Consider the following 17016-nt stretch of genomic DNA (forward strand, 5'->3'; position numbering starts at 1 on the left):
GTCAGCATCTGTCGCCATTACGGCACTACGCTCGACGACGGCCGGTCAGCGAGCCGGAGGAACGGTAAACAACAAACCGCGTGTGACAGATTAGCGGCGCAGGCTAAAGGACCTTCCACTGACACATCATTTCTCTCACTCCGCGAGTTTGTTTCGCGGCAGCTGTCACCAATAAAACAGAGAGACGGGAGAGAAGAGGGGGAGAGATGGGGGAGGTTGGCTTTTGTTCCAGATCCAGGGAGGTGGGTGGCAGGAGAGGAAGGAGAGTGACCTGTTTAGCAGTCTGGCATGAGCATGCACGGGAATATTCATACAGGAAAACGAGGCACCATTATGTCAAAAGCAACATTTTTTTTTGCTGACTTTCTCATAATGATCTACTTTCTTTTTTTAGGGGCTGTTACAAATTGCTACAAGTTCCATTTGTGCACAGCGTGTGTGGGATAATATATAAAAGAAGGGAGCGTGAGCATTTGCTCTGGTTATGTGAACTTGCTGAAGCCCCATCTAGCAATGCTCCACCCAGCCAGGTTTTATCCATTAAAACGAAGAAAATCATACAGCAAGCCACAATTTGTGCCAAGTGTACTGATTCGCCCCACTGCAGTCCACTCTCTTTTCCGGCCCTGATCCACATTCTCTCCATTAGCCGCATTGATGGATTCTGGCAGGGAACTTTTCCTTGAGCTCCCCTTGAAGGACGTTCTGTTGTCCTGCTGGGCATGTACTACCACCTTCAAACCACAACAGCCTATACATCATCACCACCTTGATTCAGAATGGAGAATATTGTTTATTGAACTTTAGAGTCACTTGTTGATCAGACTACACTTTCGAAAAGTGGTCCACAAAGATATGTTGGGTGCCACCAATTCACCATCTAGTTCTGAAAATCTATTCTAATTAGACATAAATGTTTTAGCACATGTAGCCAATGCAAAAGGTGTCAACAAAACTTATCAAGGACACTCTCCAGGCCTGAATTTTCACAGCTGCAACTATTTGGCTCTGCTCATTGGCGGGTTCACACAGGCCGCTCCAAGTGCTGTCCAATCACCAAACCCATCCATTACACTGTCCGGCTGTGGGCAGAGCCCGGTGAGGACCTGTCCTGTTTAATATCTAACAGCAGAGCGGTGGCTCCCTGTGCCAGCCTCCAGAGTCCCACTGTTCCCACAAGTGCCATATGGGCGGCCCGGCCTTATTCCATTAGCACGGGCGAGACAAGGGTGAGAGCAGGCCGAGGCCCTGGTCCTCCCGGCCCTCCCGGCCCTCCCCTAGCACTGCCACAGGGCATGCCCTGCCCACCACCAGCTGCCAGGACCAGGCAAAGGGACAGCCACAGTTCACTATCCGACAGTGGAACAGTCAGGAACACTTTACAACTTCGCTCTTTTCTTGAGCCGTTTTGTGAGGACAGAGAAAACAGTGTTATAGATGTTGATTTAGAGGTTAAACACATTTATTCCTTTGCTCACACTTTTATCTAAAGCAATTTATAAGCATAAGCGATTCATCCTGAGGAAACGATGAGGGAAGTGCTGATGTACAAAGTTCAAAAACTGCTAGAACAGTGTTTCACATTGAAGTAAAACAATATAAAACAGCAAAAATGGCATTATAGAGCCGCACCCGTAAATAACATTATTACCAGGGATGCTACTACACAAAAGAGCGAAGGTGAGGTCAATAAATTACATAATTTGTTCATAAGTCAATGTGTCCTGTTCGCTATAAATAGGCTCTTGATTGTACTATATACAGCACTTCCCCACACCGGCAAACCTGGGAAAGAAAAAAACAAGCACTTATGGTCCCCAAAGCAGGAATTGCATGCCACTGGAGATATTTGAACAGGTCTTCCACCTGGACTGGGGACAGAAGAAGGGAGAGAGTTCAGATGTTCAGATGTTCCAAGGATCGCATGGGAATGTCAGACTGTGTTTCAGCCTGTACCTGCCACAGGACCTGAGGCCTGTTTTAATTAATCATAAAGCGCTATGAATTATTAATCTATTATCACTGCGCATACATGTGATCATTCATTTGTCTCTTCTGCTGTTTTTAGCACCCTAAAGTCCCTGTTTCTGTTAATATGCAGCAATTCTGGGGAGAACTAAGGGTAGATTAACCTGACAGCACACTTTAATACAGGACATGACACAAAACTACTTAGATGTTCTTATTTCACAAATTCTCCAGTGAGAGTGTATACAAACAGAACAAACAGGTCAACTCATACCGTAGATGCACTAAGGAGTGAAGAGCGCTGTTGGAAGTATGGGAAGCCAGGAGAGTTTGAATCTCGTGGAGACTCCAAATAAACCCAAATTTCACATTTGAAAACATTTACATTTGCACAATACCTAGATTTGAAATGATAAGCAACCACAACCAGTACTCCCAAAGCTTGTTTTCTCAAAAAGTTTGCAATGCTCAATGACATTTTTAAGCAAGGACTCTTCAAGGAGCACCTGGGGTGTTTTTGTGCCACACTGATCAGACATCATTGGGCTCTCATTGAGGAGAGATTTGGCTTTGGTCTGGCTGTGTGGCCCGTGATGACTGACAGTAGGAAGGAAGGTTTCTCCTACCTACAGGCGCCCCACCGAAGCTTCAGCTCAGGAGGACACAACAGATCTGAGCGAGAGCAACACCTGTCAGGTAAGCCTTCGCAGTTGACGGCACATGAGGTATGCAAAGCCCTCCGCTCTGACGGCTAATCTCCGGTGAGCCATCGTGCGGGGCACCGCAGGCCTCCACAAGGAGCCACCGGGGGCCAGAGCGCAGCAAACTTGCCTCTTCTGCGTCAGACAGCGCTCACATCCTCCCACCAGAGTGGCAAGAGGCAGAGGGAAAGAGAGAGAGGGAGGCACTGATGTGCTCTAAATACATTTCATTATCATCATTATGATTATATCACTGAATGTGTGTTTTTTGTAATGCGCCGCAGCACGTCTCCCCAGGGTGCTGTCTGCACAGCTGAATAATTAAAACAAGTATGATGAACCATCCGTCACAGTTTCCCATAAGAGTTCGGGCAGGATATGTGCAAATGGCTCAGTTGAGGAGAGGTCTGCAACCGAAACAATAAAAATGCTCAGGTTAGTATCTACTAATGCAGCTCTGATTGCAAATAATTCAGTACAAGCAGTTAAACAAAATGATGATGAAAGCAGAGCGTTGTAGTATGTACTAGCACACTACGTGATTTAATTTTAGAAAATGAAATAAGAGAATTACCCTCTGAAAAATTTTATTTTCATTATGAAATTATATTGAAATAACATTAATCATCAGGTCCTCTATGTGCATTCTAAAGCAACTGACAAATACTGTTTGTTACAAATATAATGCAAATCATATTTGTAAATTGTAATCACATTACAGCAACTTACCAAGTGCATTTTGCAGAAAGCAAATCTCTCACTATTTGCAATAACAAAACAGCACATCCAATCAGCCCGGCACAAACAAGATGAGGCACGTTGTGTTCTGATACGCCAAGCAACCCTGTAGGACTAGACCTGCTTAAATGCGTGAAGTGAATCTAAGAGACAAGTACGAATGAATGTTTAATCCAACAATCCCACAAACCGGTGTCGAAACCCCTGTGTCAAAACCTAGAAAATTATGCACAGCAGGTCACTGAAATATTCATACTATACATGCTTCATTAAGACTGAAATACACAAAGGCCCCGCATTCAAATTATTATTGAAACAAATGACAGATAGATGGAGGGAAGAGTAAAATATTAGTGCCACAATTACATGTTTGTTTCATAGATTTGTACCGATTTGTTTTATTACAGAGGAAACCTCCGCATTGCTAAATACTTTTGACAACTCAGTTACTTAGCATCTTGCAAGCGGAGTCTTTGCCAAAGACTGCATTCAGAAAGGAAACAGGACACACCGCTCCTTTTCAACCCTTTCCAGGTGGGAATACCAGACAGATCAAAGCATGTGGCTGTTAATTACACATATCCTGCAACTTGGTCACACAGTTAGGGCTCCTGACCGTTCTCATATGCTGCCACCAATTAATGATCTTTCTCCTGTCCCTCTGACATCAGATGAATAGCGTCTGAGTTTTTAGCTGATGGATTATGTCAGCTTATCAAATGACAAATGCTTTACAATTTAGAATGACATCTGTAATTTAAGCACTTAGCACAGCTGAGACTGGCTCTCTGCCCAATATTAAGATCATAAAAAAATAGGATGATGATACACAGTACATTGTGTTTATATAGAGATACCCACAATATCAACCCAGACTATTCTGTAGGGTATACTGATGGTTATAGCACCTTTTACACTCCTATACCTCTAGTATTTTTCATGATTTTCACCTCAAATGTTAATATAATATTTCATATTTATCTACTATAAATATTTAACTGCATTTTATAATTAGCACACATCACCAATACCCTCCCTCTCTTCATTTTAATTAAAAAATGGTACAAATATAGCACATACATGTGTAACAAGATATTTTAATTAGAAAGCAACTAAAATTGGATGCACAGATGTACACAGCGAATAGTGTATAACCCTTGTCTGAATAGCCATGGTGTATTTATATTTTCAAAACATGAAGATAAAAAGCATGATGTTATATCAAATTAAACAACAGAACACACTGATTCAGACAACACAATCTTGAATCAAATTATGAACTAGAATTTTAGTTTCTTACCACAGATAGTTCTGTAAATCCTTTTTTCCTCTCTAAATCTTTACACTGAGATCTCATGGGGGTGGTTGTTATGTATGATAATGATTGGCTCCTGCAGGTAATTTCTAAAACTAATGTACAGCTCTTTTACAACACTCAGTCAATACTGCACCTTTATCTATAAAATAGCCTACTAAATATAGTTAAAAACAATTGAATTGCACATAAATGATAATACTATAGCGCACTATTATAGTATTATGAATATACTAATTTATCATTATTATTATTAGGCAAACAACGAACCACCTATTGTTTTTAGCGTGACTATCGTCAATCTGGCAACCATGCTGTTCTCGTGAAATCCCTCCTCCTCCGGCACCGTAACTTCCTGGAGACGGGCTTTATTTTTATTCAGAAAAATGGCGGCTTTAGGTTCAAATAGTACCTCGGAGAAATCAGGGAGCGCGTCTGAAGCCCAGTCGGGACTGGATAATGATTTTTGGGCGGGACAGGGTCCAGTGGTTCTGCGGGATCCAGCGATTAAATTGCTGAGTCCGGTTAGCGGTCTTGAGCCGCTGTTGTGGGCAGAGGATCACAGACTGGCGGCCTCCAGCACTAACAGCGTGTCTATCATGGAGCTGGTGTGTGACATACACAGTCTCAGTCAAAATCTGGTGCTGCATCGCAGTCACATCCCCGTGCCGGACAGCGCTTGTGATCTCAAGGTAACGACTGTGCGCTCCTGCTCGCTGCTGTAGGGTACCAACTCACGTGCACTGTTGCAGCTGTGTTGCCAAGATTAAGCCATGTTTTGACGTGACATGACGTTTATCTATCTCAAGATGTGCAAAATAAATGTTAAGTATCATCTGCGAGGAATTATCCTATTTAATCCTTAATTTTTCAAGCACAAATTCAATGCCTTTTAATATGCCAAATTTTTGTTTAACTGTGTATTTTATTTCTAATCATAATTGTAGCTAACCTTTGGGGAACTAATTAAAAATTGCACGGTTGAGCAGTTAGAAATGTGCAAATATTAACATGCACATGATTATAGCATCATTTTTTTTTTTTTTTTAATTTCCCTTAATCCGAGAATAAATTCAGGTCTTTTTACATCTACTTTTTAATTCAGTATGACAATACTGGAAATCTGCTGTTTTATAATGCGAGTCAACCAGTTATTTTTTTAAAAATGGGGCACTGTGTTTTCCCACTGGTCACAATTGTGACCACTGACATATTTATGTGTCTTGTGATCATGATTTATGAGACAGAGCGATCTTAATTAGTAATAGACGTTTTAAATATTATATGTACCAAGTGTGGTAGTTGAATCTACATTATTACATGTATTTTAAATGCTTCTTTTTATGGAGCTTTGACAGACATCATCTTTCAGAGGGCAAACTGGAATTAAACAGCTCTGGTTATGTTACTATTTATAAAAGACATGGTATAAATATAGTAGGTTTTCTAGTGAGTTTTGATTTTGGTTTTGTTTACTTCAATTTAAACTTAATTTTGTTATCAGATGTTAGTGATCAGATTATCCCACCAATACCAAAAAAAAAAAAGAAGAAAAAATTACATGAAAAAATTGTTTATGTATTTTACTCTGAAATTTGACCTATAAATGAAAATTGCAGGTGAACAAATTTACTAATGCTGTGAACAAATTTATTACCTCGCTGCTGTTAAGCATTAAAAAAAAATCACTTTTATCTGTTTGAATACCAGCAGCATGTTTAAAACTGTAACATAAAATGTAAAAATTATTTTTTTTTTAATCGACGATGATTGGGAATCAATATTTACGATTTGGGTGAAGAAGTTATAAAAGAAATTGTTTCAAAATAAAGTGACAAGTGGCCCACGATTTGCAAGCTGCGACATTGTGCAAAATTAAATATAAATAAAACCTTAGAAAATTATAATTTCAAACTCGTTTGGTCTTATGAAGCATGAAATATTTTTCTAAAATTAATTCATTTGTTTTTTATATATTCTTACAGGTGGGCCCAGAAAAGGAAGTGCAGACTGTTAAAGAAAGCTTTGCAAAGAGTAAAGATCCTGTAGTAAGCCAAATGATATCAATGGACAGAGCCATCCATCCTCAAAGTGGACGTCTCCATGGTGTGAAGTACACCAGCTGGTCACCATTAGGCTGCGACAAATATGGCCGCTGTCTTCTTGCTTTCTTAACACTGGACAATCATCTAACAATCCACAGCAGTCACTTGCATTTGCAGTGGAAGCCTTTCCTGGACCTTACAGAGCTATATGGGGAAATGTTAAAATCCAGGAACTACTCTGCTCAGAACGACGGCTCCCCCCCGAACTCCATCAAAGACTTGGATGAACTGCAACGGCGGTATCGTATGCAGATGCCAGTGCGCATGGAGTGGTCTGGTCTGTGCAGTATGCAGCAAGTACAAACCAATAATGCATGTAAAGATGTTAGCACCGTGCTTCTGGCTGTACTTATGGAGAACGGAGACGTGGTGGTGTGGCAGTTCAGTTTGCCCCCACAAGGAAAGGATTCAGTGGTATCTTGCAACACCATAAAATCTGGAGTGTCGTCGCCAAGTGTGCTCACCTGGTGGGATTATGAGCACGGTGGACGGAAAATGAGCGGACTGATTGTGGGTAGCTCAGGTGGACCTGTAAAGATCCTTCCAGTCAACCTCAAGGCAGTGAAGGGTTACTTCACCCTCAGGCAGCCTGTGGTTTTGTGGCAGGATAAGGACCAGATACCCGTCCACAACATCAAATGCATTACGCTCTTCCATCCGCACCAGAAATGCAACTGCAGCCTAGTGGTTGCTGCACGTGGTCCTTATGTGTTCTGGTGCTTGTTGTTGATCTCCAAAGCTGGTCTCAATGTTCACAACTCCCACGTCACAGGCCTTCATTCCACCCCTATCATATCAATGACGGTCTGTCATAACAGCGGGACTATTTTCACCTGCTCACTGGATGGTAAGGTGAAGAAGCTCACGCCGGTTTTCACAGATGTTGCTGTTGAGTTTAAACAGGAGGAGATTGCTCTGCCAGAGGGAGTTGCGGGTCGACGGATACATGGCATATCTGTCAGTCCAAATGGTGCCTACCTGGCTCTTATCGCCAATGAGGGCATGATCAATGGGCTCCATCCCGTCAATCGCACTTACCAGGTGCAGTTTGTCACCCTTAAGTCTCCAAACGAAGCAGCTGCTGAGCTGCTTGAGTCTCAAATGCACAATCTCTTCAGAAAGACCGACTTGCTGGACCTGTTGCGTTGGCGGATACTGAAGGACAAAAGCATCCCTTCGGTTCTGCAGAACAATCTAGATGAGAAGCTCCAAACCTCAGGGTCCACCTACTTATGGCGCCTCAAGCTTTTCCTCCTCCGGATGCTCTACAAGTCCATGCAGAAAAGCCCTTCAGAGCATCTGTGGCGGCCGACTTATAGGGAAGGTAAAGCTGTGGATGAGGAAGCGGGTGGAGGTGAAGATGAGATGGCGGAGACCTCCGCTCTAGAAGAGCTCAGGCAAGTCGATGCCGAAAGGCAGTCCAGTGAGGAACAAATGAGGGAGATCAGCAGCAGGATCGAAGAGGTGGAGTCCCAACTGATCCGTGAGAACATGAAGAAGGTGCTGGGCGAGGTGTACCTGCACACCTGTGTCACTCAGAACACATGTATTCCTACCAAAGGTGTGTGTGACTTCCTCACAAATGACCCTGCTAATGAAGACAGGGCAGCCAAGGTGAACCCCCTTCTCACTGTCTCCTGAAAATAAATGTGGTTGTGCTTTTAAATAGCTTTATTTGTCTTAACCACTTAACTGCTTATGCTTCTAAAAGCAGAACTGGATATTTTTGTGAGCATTTTAAGATCATAAGATCAAAACTAGATGATTAAGGCATAAAAATGTAGGCGTTTTTGTGCTTATTTTAACTGGCAAATAAAATGATTCATGCAATGAATTAACTTCCATTTTTAGAAATATACCTTAAGTGTACATTACCCTGCACGTCAGTTTTTTGATGTTTGACCTTCACAGGTGCTGATAGGTCATATCATGAATAAGATGAACAAACAGACGTTTCCAGAGTATTGCAGCCTCTGTAAAGAAGTTCTGCCTTTCACAGACTGCAAACGAGCAGAGTGCAAGAATGGGCACAGATGGCTCAGGTAGGTCAAAATATGGTATATGTCATTATAAAATCCAAATATATATATATATATATTAAAAGTAAATTTAAAAAGTATGAAATTATTATAATATTAATATAATAAAAGCTAAGACATACTTTATGGGACATACTTGGTACTGTACTTGTCAAATGAACTCTATAACTGTCACAAAAACATTAACTTGCATAATAATCTGGAATATGTGCCTATTTTACATACAAATGCAATTTTATTCTACAGCTAGTTCATTAACACTTTGGCTATATTTTGCAGTGCCAAGTAAAGTGACACTGTTCTTGGCTCAAATACGACACAGATTGCTGACTTTGATGAACAGATTAACTTTTGATATTTTGTCATTTTGGATATAATTCATACCATATTCTTATTCTGCACTTAATCCTTATGAATACCAGAATGCAGTCTGCTATGCTCTAGTTTTGGATTTTTACAATTACTTTGTAGGTCTAGATTATAATAATTTGTCAATATCATGTCTTCATAATGATCAGACATGAAGAGTGGAAATTTTCATGTATAAAATCACCCTTTCTCCACTGGACTATATGTAGGTGTTGACTAGATTTTGAGTAGATTTGACCCACTTTCAAACCCCTGGCGTGACATTTTATCCATCTGCCTGACTGAAAGGCGATTACTGCCCCTAATGGTGTATCAGGGAAATAGTTGCTTCATTGCTGTCATTCTGATCTCTGCCAAGTACTGATCTAAACCTTCCCCTGCCGTTTCTGTTCATGTGTCTTACTGTCTCTTTCCCTCTTTCTTTCCCTTTCCTTCTTCCTCCCTAAGGTGTGCGCTGTCATATCAGGCCTGTCAGGGTGTGACATACCGCCGCTGTCTATTGCAGGACAGTATTGCCTCAGTAGCAGAGCCCGAGGGTGAGCCATAATGCTGTATCATATCTCCAATTCAGAACCACATTGCACCACACACTTAGACTTTCTGTAATGCAGCAGGAACTTTGCACACACACAAAACAAAAACTCTGCTGCCCCACAGCAGTGCAAGCTTAGGATGTCAAATATGCTGGCACTGTGGTATCAAGTCGATATGAAATGATTTTGGTGGGGTTGTACCAACTACATTCTGACTAGAAGGCAGACAGGTTCAAACATTCAGATGCACTTTTCAGTCAAAATGTCCATCTTGGCAATGCATTACTGTAAACAAGTGAATGTAAACGGGCTTGACGGATATGTCAGAATAATAGATTGATGCATTTGGCCTAGTAGTGTAAATACAGCAACTGTCTATTATTTTTTTTTTAACTCAACATGCCATTGTTTGAATTTTTATTTTGTCAATATTTCTATTAATATTTATCTTTTTTAAATAAATCTTGCATGCTCTTTTTTTTTTTTTTTGTGGGTTTTTTTCCCCCCTGTTATTTGTATCAAGTACTGACAAGCCTGTTGCCAGAAAACATTTGCCAAATACATCATGTTGCAGAAAATGGGGAAAGACAGACAAGCCATTATGGACAAAATGATTATGCATAATAACTACACACTTATCTCCTTTTCAGATTCAGACTGGATCAAGAAAATACTCCAAGGTCCCTGCATCTTTTGTGACTCCCCTCTCTACTAAAGCAGCGGGGTGAAAGATGACAAAATCTCCACAGCTGACTACTGGATTACTTAAGTGGGCTACATGCCACATAAATGCCTTTTATTACTTGAAAGAGAAACATTTGAAAGTCTATAAAGTATTCACTAATTATTTTGTAATATAAGACATGTGGGAAATTTTCTTCTCAACAGATCTTTATATTAAAGCCAAGCTTGAGCTAAAAAGTGATGTATAATTTTTTTATCTCATGAAAACTATGACTGTATGTATTAATAAATTATTCAATTGTAATTTTTTTTTTTTTTTTCCTGTTAAAGCTGTATATTTTTGATTTGTTAATATTATGCTGCCACGACATCCTACTTTTGCATTAAAAATGCACGCTCTTCCCGTGGCTGATTTTAATTGGTTTAAATAAATCCATTTCCTAATTGGCTTTGGGAACATTTCTATGGATCTGCAAACACCAACTCCCCCATCTCCAAATAATGACTTTTCCTTGGCCTAAAGGAAAAAGATGACTGTACAAGGAAATGAAAAACAGCGAGACAGAGAGAAAACTGTTTTAAAACAGGATCCAGCCCCTCCAAAGGGCCGAACTCTAATGAGATGCAACAGTAATGAGGAATGGATCCCAGCCGCATATGTGATACCCATTTTAATTAAGATAGCGAGCTTGAGTGCATATTGTTAAACATAGTTAGCCCTTTTTTTGTGGGTCGCAGGGAAGACGCGTGCAGGCCGTGAACCCCAACGGCCTATTCCACACAATGCTGCTAACATACTGGGGTCAATGGTAATCAAAGATAGACTCAGGCTGGTTAGACCCTCAGAATGCTCTCCTCCGTGTCCGTTCTCATCTCCGGTACACCTTGTCGCCTTGCCCTGCGCTCTCTCTAGTGTCACTGAAGATGATAGCTCGCCTCAGGGCTAGTCGGCAGCCCTGTCTTAGGTTTCGGATGGTATCCCGAGATAAAGATGGCCCGATAATTACATACGATTCTGCTCCCATCTCTCGTTCGGCATCAAGGAAAGCATTCCGTACCATCAAAGGGCTTAAAAATAAAGTAATCAGTGTGTTTATGTAGTTTTTCTTGTGTTTATTATTCATAGAGAGAGCCTTCATTACGTTGCGTTCTGAAATGTTGCCATATCATTACAACTGGTAATGCAACATGTAAGGGGTGTTTGATTATGAGGTAATAATGTGCATTATGTATTAATCAAAGAGCGACTAGAACACAAAGGCAGTGCTCAGAACCTCAAATGCCGTCTGCTGCATGTCACAGCAAATTTGTTCACTGACATATTGCAATAAGCATCTAATAACATGAATTTGAAAGCTGTTTTTAAACGATGTAATAGGATGACGCTTTAAGAGAAAATGAAAAGCTATTTGGATTTCAATTGTACACATAATATAGAGTGCATATTAATAGTCGCAGGTGTTAAATGTCACAGATTAGATTATAACTGCAAACGTGATTGAAATTCCAACTGCCTGGTATTTTCTCTCCTAGATATTAGATTGTCAAAAGGATCTTGGCCTTTTGGTTTGAGTGCTAGCTTTGTTGATAGGTGGAGACTTCTCCTGTTGAAGAGGTTAGCTCTGTTTGGCAGAACCTCCTACTTCTTTAATATAACAATCTGTCAAAAAACATTTCGACAATAATTACGGCCCCCTCCTCTTTCCTCTTTGTGTGTGCTCTTTCAAGACTTCAAAAGGAGGTTTCGTTCTTTTCTCTGTATGAAATATTCATAACTTCTGTGTTCGTGGCTTTGTGCATTAAACAGATAACAGACAAATTTTTTATATTATTTAATCTTATATTCTTTTGTTAGTTAACATATTTTGATATACATCACCTTCCGTTAAGCACCTAATTTGTTGAGCCCAAACAATATGCTAAGCGTCGATCTCAAAGTCATTCTCTCTAACAATGTATTGCACTCAATATTTTTATTTTTGTGCTCAGGAAAGATATCCTGGATTTTACAATCAAAAAGCCTGTATAATGTTGATTTGATTTGTTACAAAAATCATTCTGTGACTAATGTACAGTATTTCAGAGTTCATCTACATAATATGCCCTATAGATTCTTTTTATTTTTACAGTACAAATCCTTGTTTCTGTACATATTTATAAATAAACTTTTCTACACAAATGTTCAATAATGTTAATGTTTTTATCTGATTAACTAACAAAAATGTACAGAGAAGTTGCCATATGAAAACAGAGTACTGCCAGAATTGCATTTTCTCATTAGTAACTTTTATAAATAGTTTATTTAGAAATTACTATATTTGCATTTATTCACACATAACAATTGTAATTTGTATTTGTTTTATTTTTCCTTTCTACATGCTTTTAGTAACAATACTGAATAACCTAATTCATTCAAAGTGTATAAAAACATCACTTTAAATATTAATTTAAATATTATTACTAATTCTCAAGAAAAAAAAAAAACTAGTTAGTGGATCATGACATGTTTCCTCATTTTATTTCTTTCAAAAAAGTCAGAAAAAAAACTGTTAGAACATAATGCGTACCACACAGGGTTAAATATATTTAAAATAATGTATATATAGTATAATGGCCTATTTAGGTCTGAAGAGGCCCCATAATTATTTCTGTTCATGTAGTCCTCTTAGCAATTTTATATAAATTGCTTTCATTAGTTTTCTGACACCAAAAATAAGTTTCACAGTATAATCTGCATGAAAATATGCATATACATGTATATGTATGTGTGATTACGAGTCATACTGGGAAAAAAGAAAATAGCTTCTAAAGCACTAGATTTTCTGATGTGGTTTCACTCCGTAGTGTATATACATCAATTTTCCCACCTGAATACATTTCGTCTCAAGTATGCTTTGTAGAAGTGTTCCCTCAGACTTCAGTAATTCATCAGTAATTAAGTCTGTCTGGGGGCTGTCTAGGGACCCCAGGTTTTTCCTGCCGACTCTGAAATCAGGCTGTTAACATGGCCCTTTAACGGGTACATGGACCCGCTGGGATGGAGTCGGTGACCCGTGACCGGCTGATATGAGCGTATGAGGGAGTGTGAGATGTCAATAGTCAGTCTTTCTGCTTGTTCTGCGGTGTAGAGCAGCTCAGGTGGAACTAATGCAGAACCTCAGGAAGGCCGTGACCAGAGCTCTGCTTTACTGCAACATTAATTAAAGTCGTCGCTACATGCTGAACACACAACCATGGACAAGAGAAAGCATCAGGAGATTGTGTGTTATGTTCCTGTAATGTAATAATTAAAAAAATGTAAAAGGATGAAACTTGCCATATTGGTAAACAGATTTGCAAATATGCATACGAAATTGAACCTCAAACAGCTTTAAATAAATGTTATGCTCCTGCCAGAAATAAAAACTGGCAATACCATCAAAGCGGACAATGTTTTAGCACATGGCACTTATTGCATCATGCACCTGCACGGATCTACACCGAAACTAATATAATAGTTTAAATCTACTACAGATGATTGTGTCAAATCCAATGATCATTCCAAAAAATGATCAAATTAGAAATGTCTAATAATAATCATCATCCAGTGGCAAAGCCATTTCTGATCCTGTCTGAGTGTGGGTGTTATATGTCAGACTCAAAAGGCTTACATAAAAAGAACTCTGTTTTATTGAATAAAAGCCATGAAAGAAAAGCCATTGGGCGTTTGCATTTCACACCATTTCGGCGGCGCACTTCCCCTCTGAAGATTCTCCCACTCTTTCCGAATCCTTTCATGTTGGCTTTCACCACAGAGACACAAGGAAGCCCTCATTTCGAAGATTGCTTAAAAATATGTCTCCCAAAGATCAGACAATGTCAAGATTAACCTGCCCTGCACAGAAAGCCAAGAAATGGTCAAAATGAGCAATCAAAATGACGGGAACTGGAGACTTAACGTGACATGACAATGCAAGCGGTTAGCAGTCAGTCATTCATATGTTTCCGTGTTTAATCTGACAGAAGGTGGAAGCAGCCAGTCCAAATCTACAGCATGAGAGGAGCGGAGACAGATGGGACCCAGTCAGGATACAACTCACGCGGATGCATTCAACTCCAACTCAAAGCATATGTCATTAGGACAGTTTCCGCATAAATTACCTGAATTTTCGGCGACCTGCAGATAGTGGATTAACACAGCCCTTTAGATGTGAATGCAACATTGTATGCATCTTAAAAGGCCTTAAATATGATAATATGCTAAAGGTTAATCACTTTTCTTGAGAATATCTCCAAAGAGGCACAGCGGCTCAAAAAAGTCAGTAACTTACGAGTGAACTGTAAATTCATTTGTCTCCACTTCATAAAGCCATGGAATAAAGCACTCGCTGCGAGGGAGCGTGTGTGTTTCGGTATATCCGCACTTGTAATTATTTCAGGGGAAGAGTATGAAGAATTTATAATGAGTATTTTTGTTTTTTAAAAAGAAATACCGGTAATAACTACTATGCAAAGCTATCGGAATGAATATTTATGACCTTTGCTATGAAATATTCATAAAGTCGGAGTAAAAAAAGAACACAAAGGGAGAAAATGGGGAAAACCGTGTGTGTGAGTGAGAAAAGTCACGAGAAGGGAGCCACTGCCTGGATTTCACAGGAAGAGCGACCGACAAAACCTTCGGATCGGATATCTGACATTTATTAACAAACGCGCCGGCAACATCCTCTGGGTTTTTTTAACCATCCGTCCCTTCATCCCTGAGGTGATGCGAGTTTCTTTCGTTCATCCGATCCTCCCCTCTCCGTCGCTCTGGTTCTCTCACTCATCCCCAACCTCTCTCTCTCTCTCTCTCTCTCTATCTCTCTCTTCCTCTTGGTTCCATCTACCCAAATTAAGAAATTAATGAGGGATAGATTCTTTACCGACTGCCCCTGCAATGTTTACCACTGATGAAATTATAATGCTGCCTCAGCTGTATAATTTATAAGCCAATTAGAGGAAGTGTTACTTGATTTGATGGGGAGCCGACACACAAAGTACATTTAACTAATAGAGAGCAAGAGAGTAGCGCGAGGAAAGAGATCCGGGGAGAGGGAGGGAGGGAGGACAGCTGAGGCTGACGAGTCCTTGCGCCACTCTAGGATTACGTGGCTAATTGCCCTGCTTTATCTGTCTGTCACGGATAGCCATGCATATTTCAGTGTTCCCAAAGACTTTGATTGTTTGCACTCGTGTTGGGCCTGTAACAAGCAGAGCAGTGGCCAACGTGGAGAGTAGTTAAAGACTGGCACCAGGAAGAGGTGGAAGAGGGAGGAGGGAAGCGAAGGGAAGAGTTCCGACTAAAACTGACAGATGAATATTACTGGAGAGCGAACGGAGCAGAGCACCACCAGAAAGATTAATGCAAACAGAAGAACCGTCTGGTGTAGTATAATTACAGCAAACTTAGGAACAGTAGTTTGCTTTGTAGCCAAAATAAGCATTTGTTTGAAAAGTCTCACAGCGAAGGAGAAACAAAAAACATTTTAATCAGTGGTTTTGTCTTGTTTTCCAGTAAAAATATTGCAACATCTTTACAAGATAAATTTACTTGAGAAGGAAAATTGTGTAAGATGACCTTTTTTCAAAGAATAAATCTTTATGCTTTATTAGCAAACTGTTTTTTTTTCTCCAGAAAAAAAAAAAAAAAAGGATTAGAAAATAAACTTTAACTGAACTCAACCTCAACATATTTGTCTTAATATTTAACGAAAATAAATTTATATTGCTTGCTTATTTGAAAACTACAATAAACAATATGAGACAGACACAATAAAAAAACAAATAGGCATTTTATTTCAGTCACCACTGTTGATTAAATAAGCATAAGAGAATAAGACAAATTTATGGAACTTACAGGGAAGAACTACTTCTAAACAATCCTTAGCTGTTACACTTTATAAATATTAAAATACATTTTCCCCACATACATCAAAAGCTTAAAAATCATGAGCTCTAAGCAAGACTGGAGATTTCCAATGACGGAACAAAAATACACACACAATGGAATATGTAATCTATACATGATGACGATCAGAAAGATCATCCTGCAAATGTTTTCTTAGCTCAGCCACCATGCTGGAGCTCTTCAGAGATCCTGCAGAACTCCAGAGGAGCGAGCGGAGGGACAGGCGTGCCGTTATCAGCCTCTGAAAACTGATCAGACATTTATGCAAAAGAGAGAAACTGGAGCGAAGGCATCTTCAATTATCTGATGAGGCAAGTTTATCTGAACGGCTCCCTTTTCTTTTCCTTTTTTTCCTGCGTGAGGATCAAATAGCAGCTCTTTACATAACAAAAGAGCTTCCTGCCTGACCTGCTTCGTTCAGCCTACTTTCTGATGCAGCTGGACTTTCCATAAGTAGGAGGACTTTTCTACTGTAAAACGCTGACTTATTCTAAAAACAGAAACTCGTTCATTTAGATTCAGACCTAATAGCTGTACTGACGTCCACAGATTATACAAACTATTCCTGTTTTTGCAATTAAAACACATAAAATCCATCATCAACCACACACAGTACTGTAAGAACTGATATTTTG

The 17016-nt window shown here is 39.8% G+C and overlaps 1 protein-coding gene across 1 annotated transcript; it reads left to right on the forward strand.

Moving 5' to 3' along the window:
• The first annotated feature begins 4771 nt into the window (after positions 1-4771).
• gtf3c4 (general transcription factor IIIC, polypeptide 4) lies at positions 4772-12630 on the forward strand. Its single transcript, XM_058758712.1, has 5 exons — positions 4772-5414; positions 6708-8441; positions 8739-8869; positions 9683-9771; positions 10419-12630. Exons 1-5 carry the CDS (start codon positions 5109-5111, stop codon positions 10481-10483), a joined length of 2325 nt encoding a protein of 774 aa, XP_058614695.1. The 5' UTR covers positions 4772-5108; the 3' UTR covers positions 10484-12630.
• The last annotated feature ends 4386 nt before the right edge of the window (positions 12631-17016 follow it).

This window comes from Onychostoma macrolepis, chromosome 21 (genome assembly GCF_012432095.1).
Source record: "Onychostoma macrolepis isolate SWU-2019 chromosome 21, ASM1243209v1, whole genome shotgun sequence".
NCBI lineage: Eukaryota > Metazoa > Chordata > Actinopteri > Cypriniformes > Cyprinidae > Onychostoma > Onychostoma macrolepis.

Excerpts from the sequence above, each read along its gene's own strand:
- gtf3c4 (XM_058758712.1), top strand. The coding sequence starts at position 5,109 with ATGGCGGCTTTAGGTTCAAATAGTACCTCGGAGAAATCAGGGAGCGCG. Across the intron at positions 5,415-6,707 it reads ACAGCGCTTGTGATCTCAAG|GTGGGCCCAGAAAAGGAAGT; the intron begins GTAACGACTGTG and ends ATATTCTTACAG. Across the intron at positions 9,772-10,418 it reads CTCAGTAGCAGAGCCCGAGG|ATTCAGACTGGATCAAGAAA; the intron begins GTGAGCCATAAT and ends TCTCCTTTTCAG.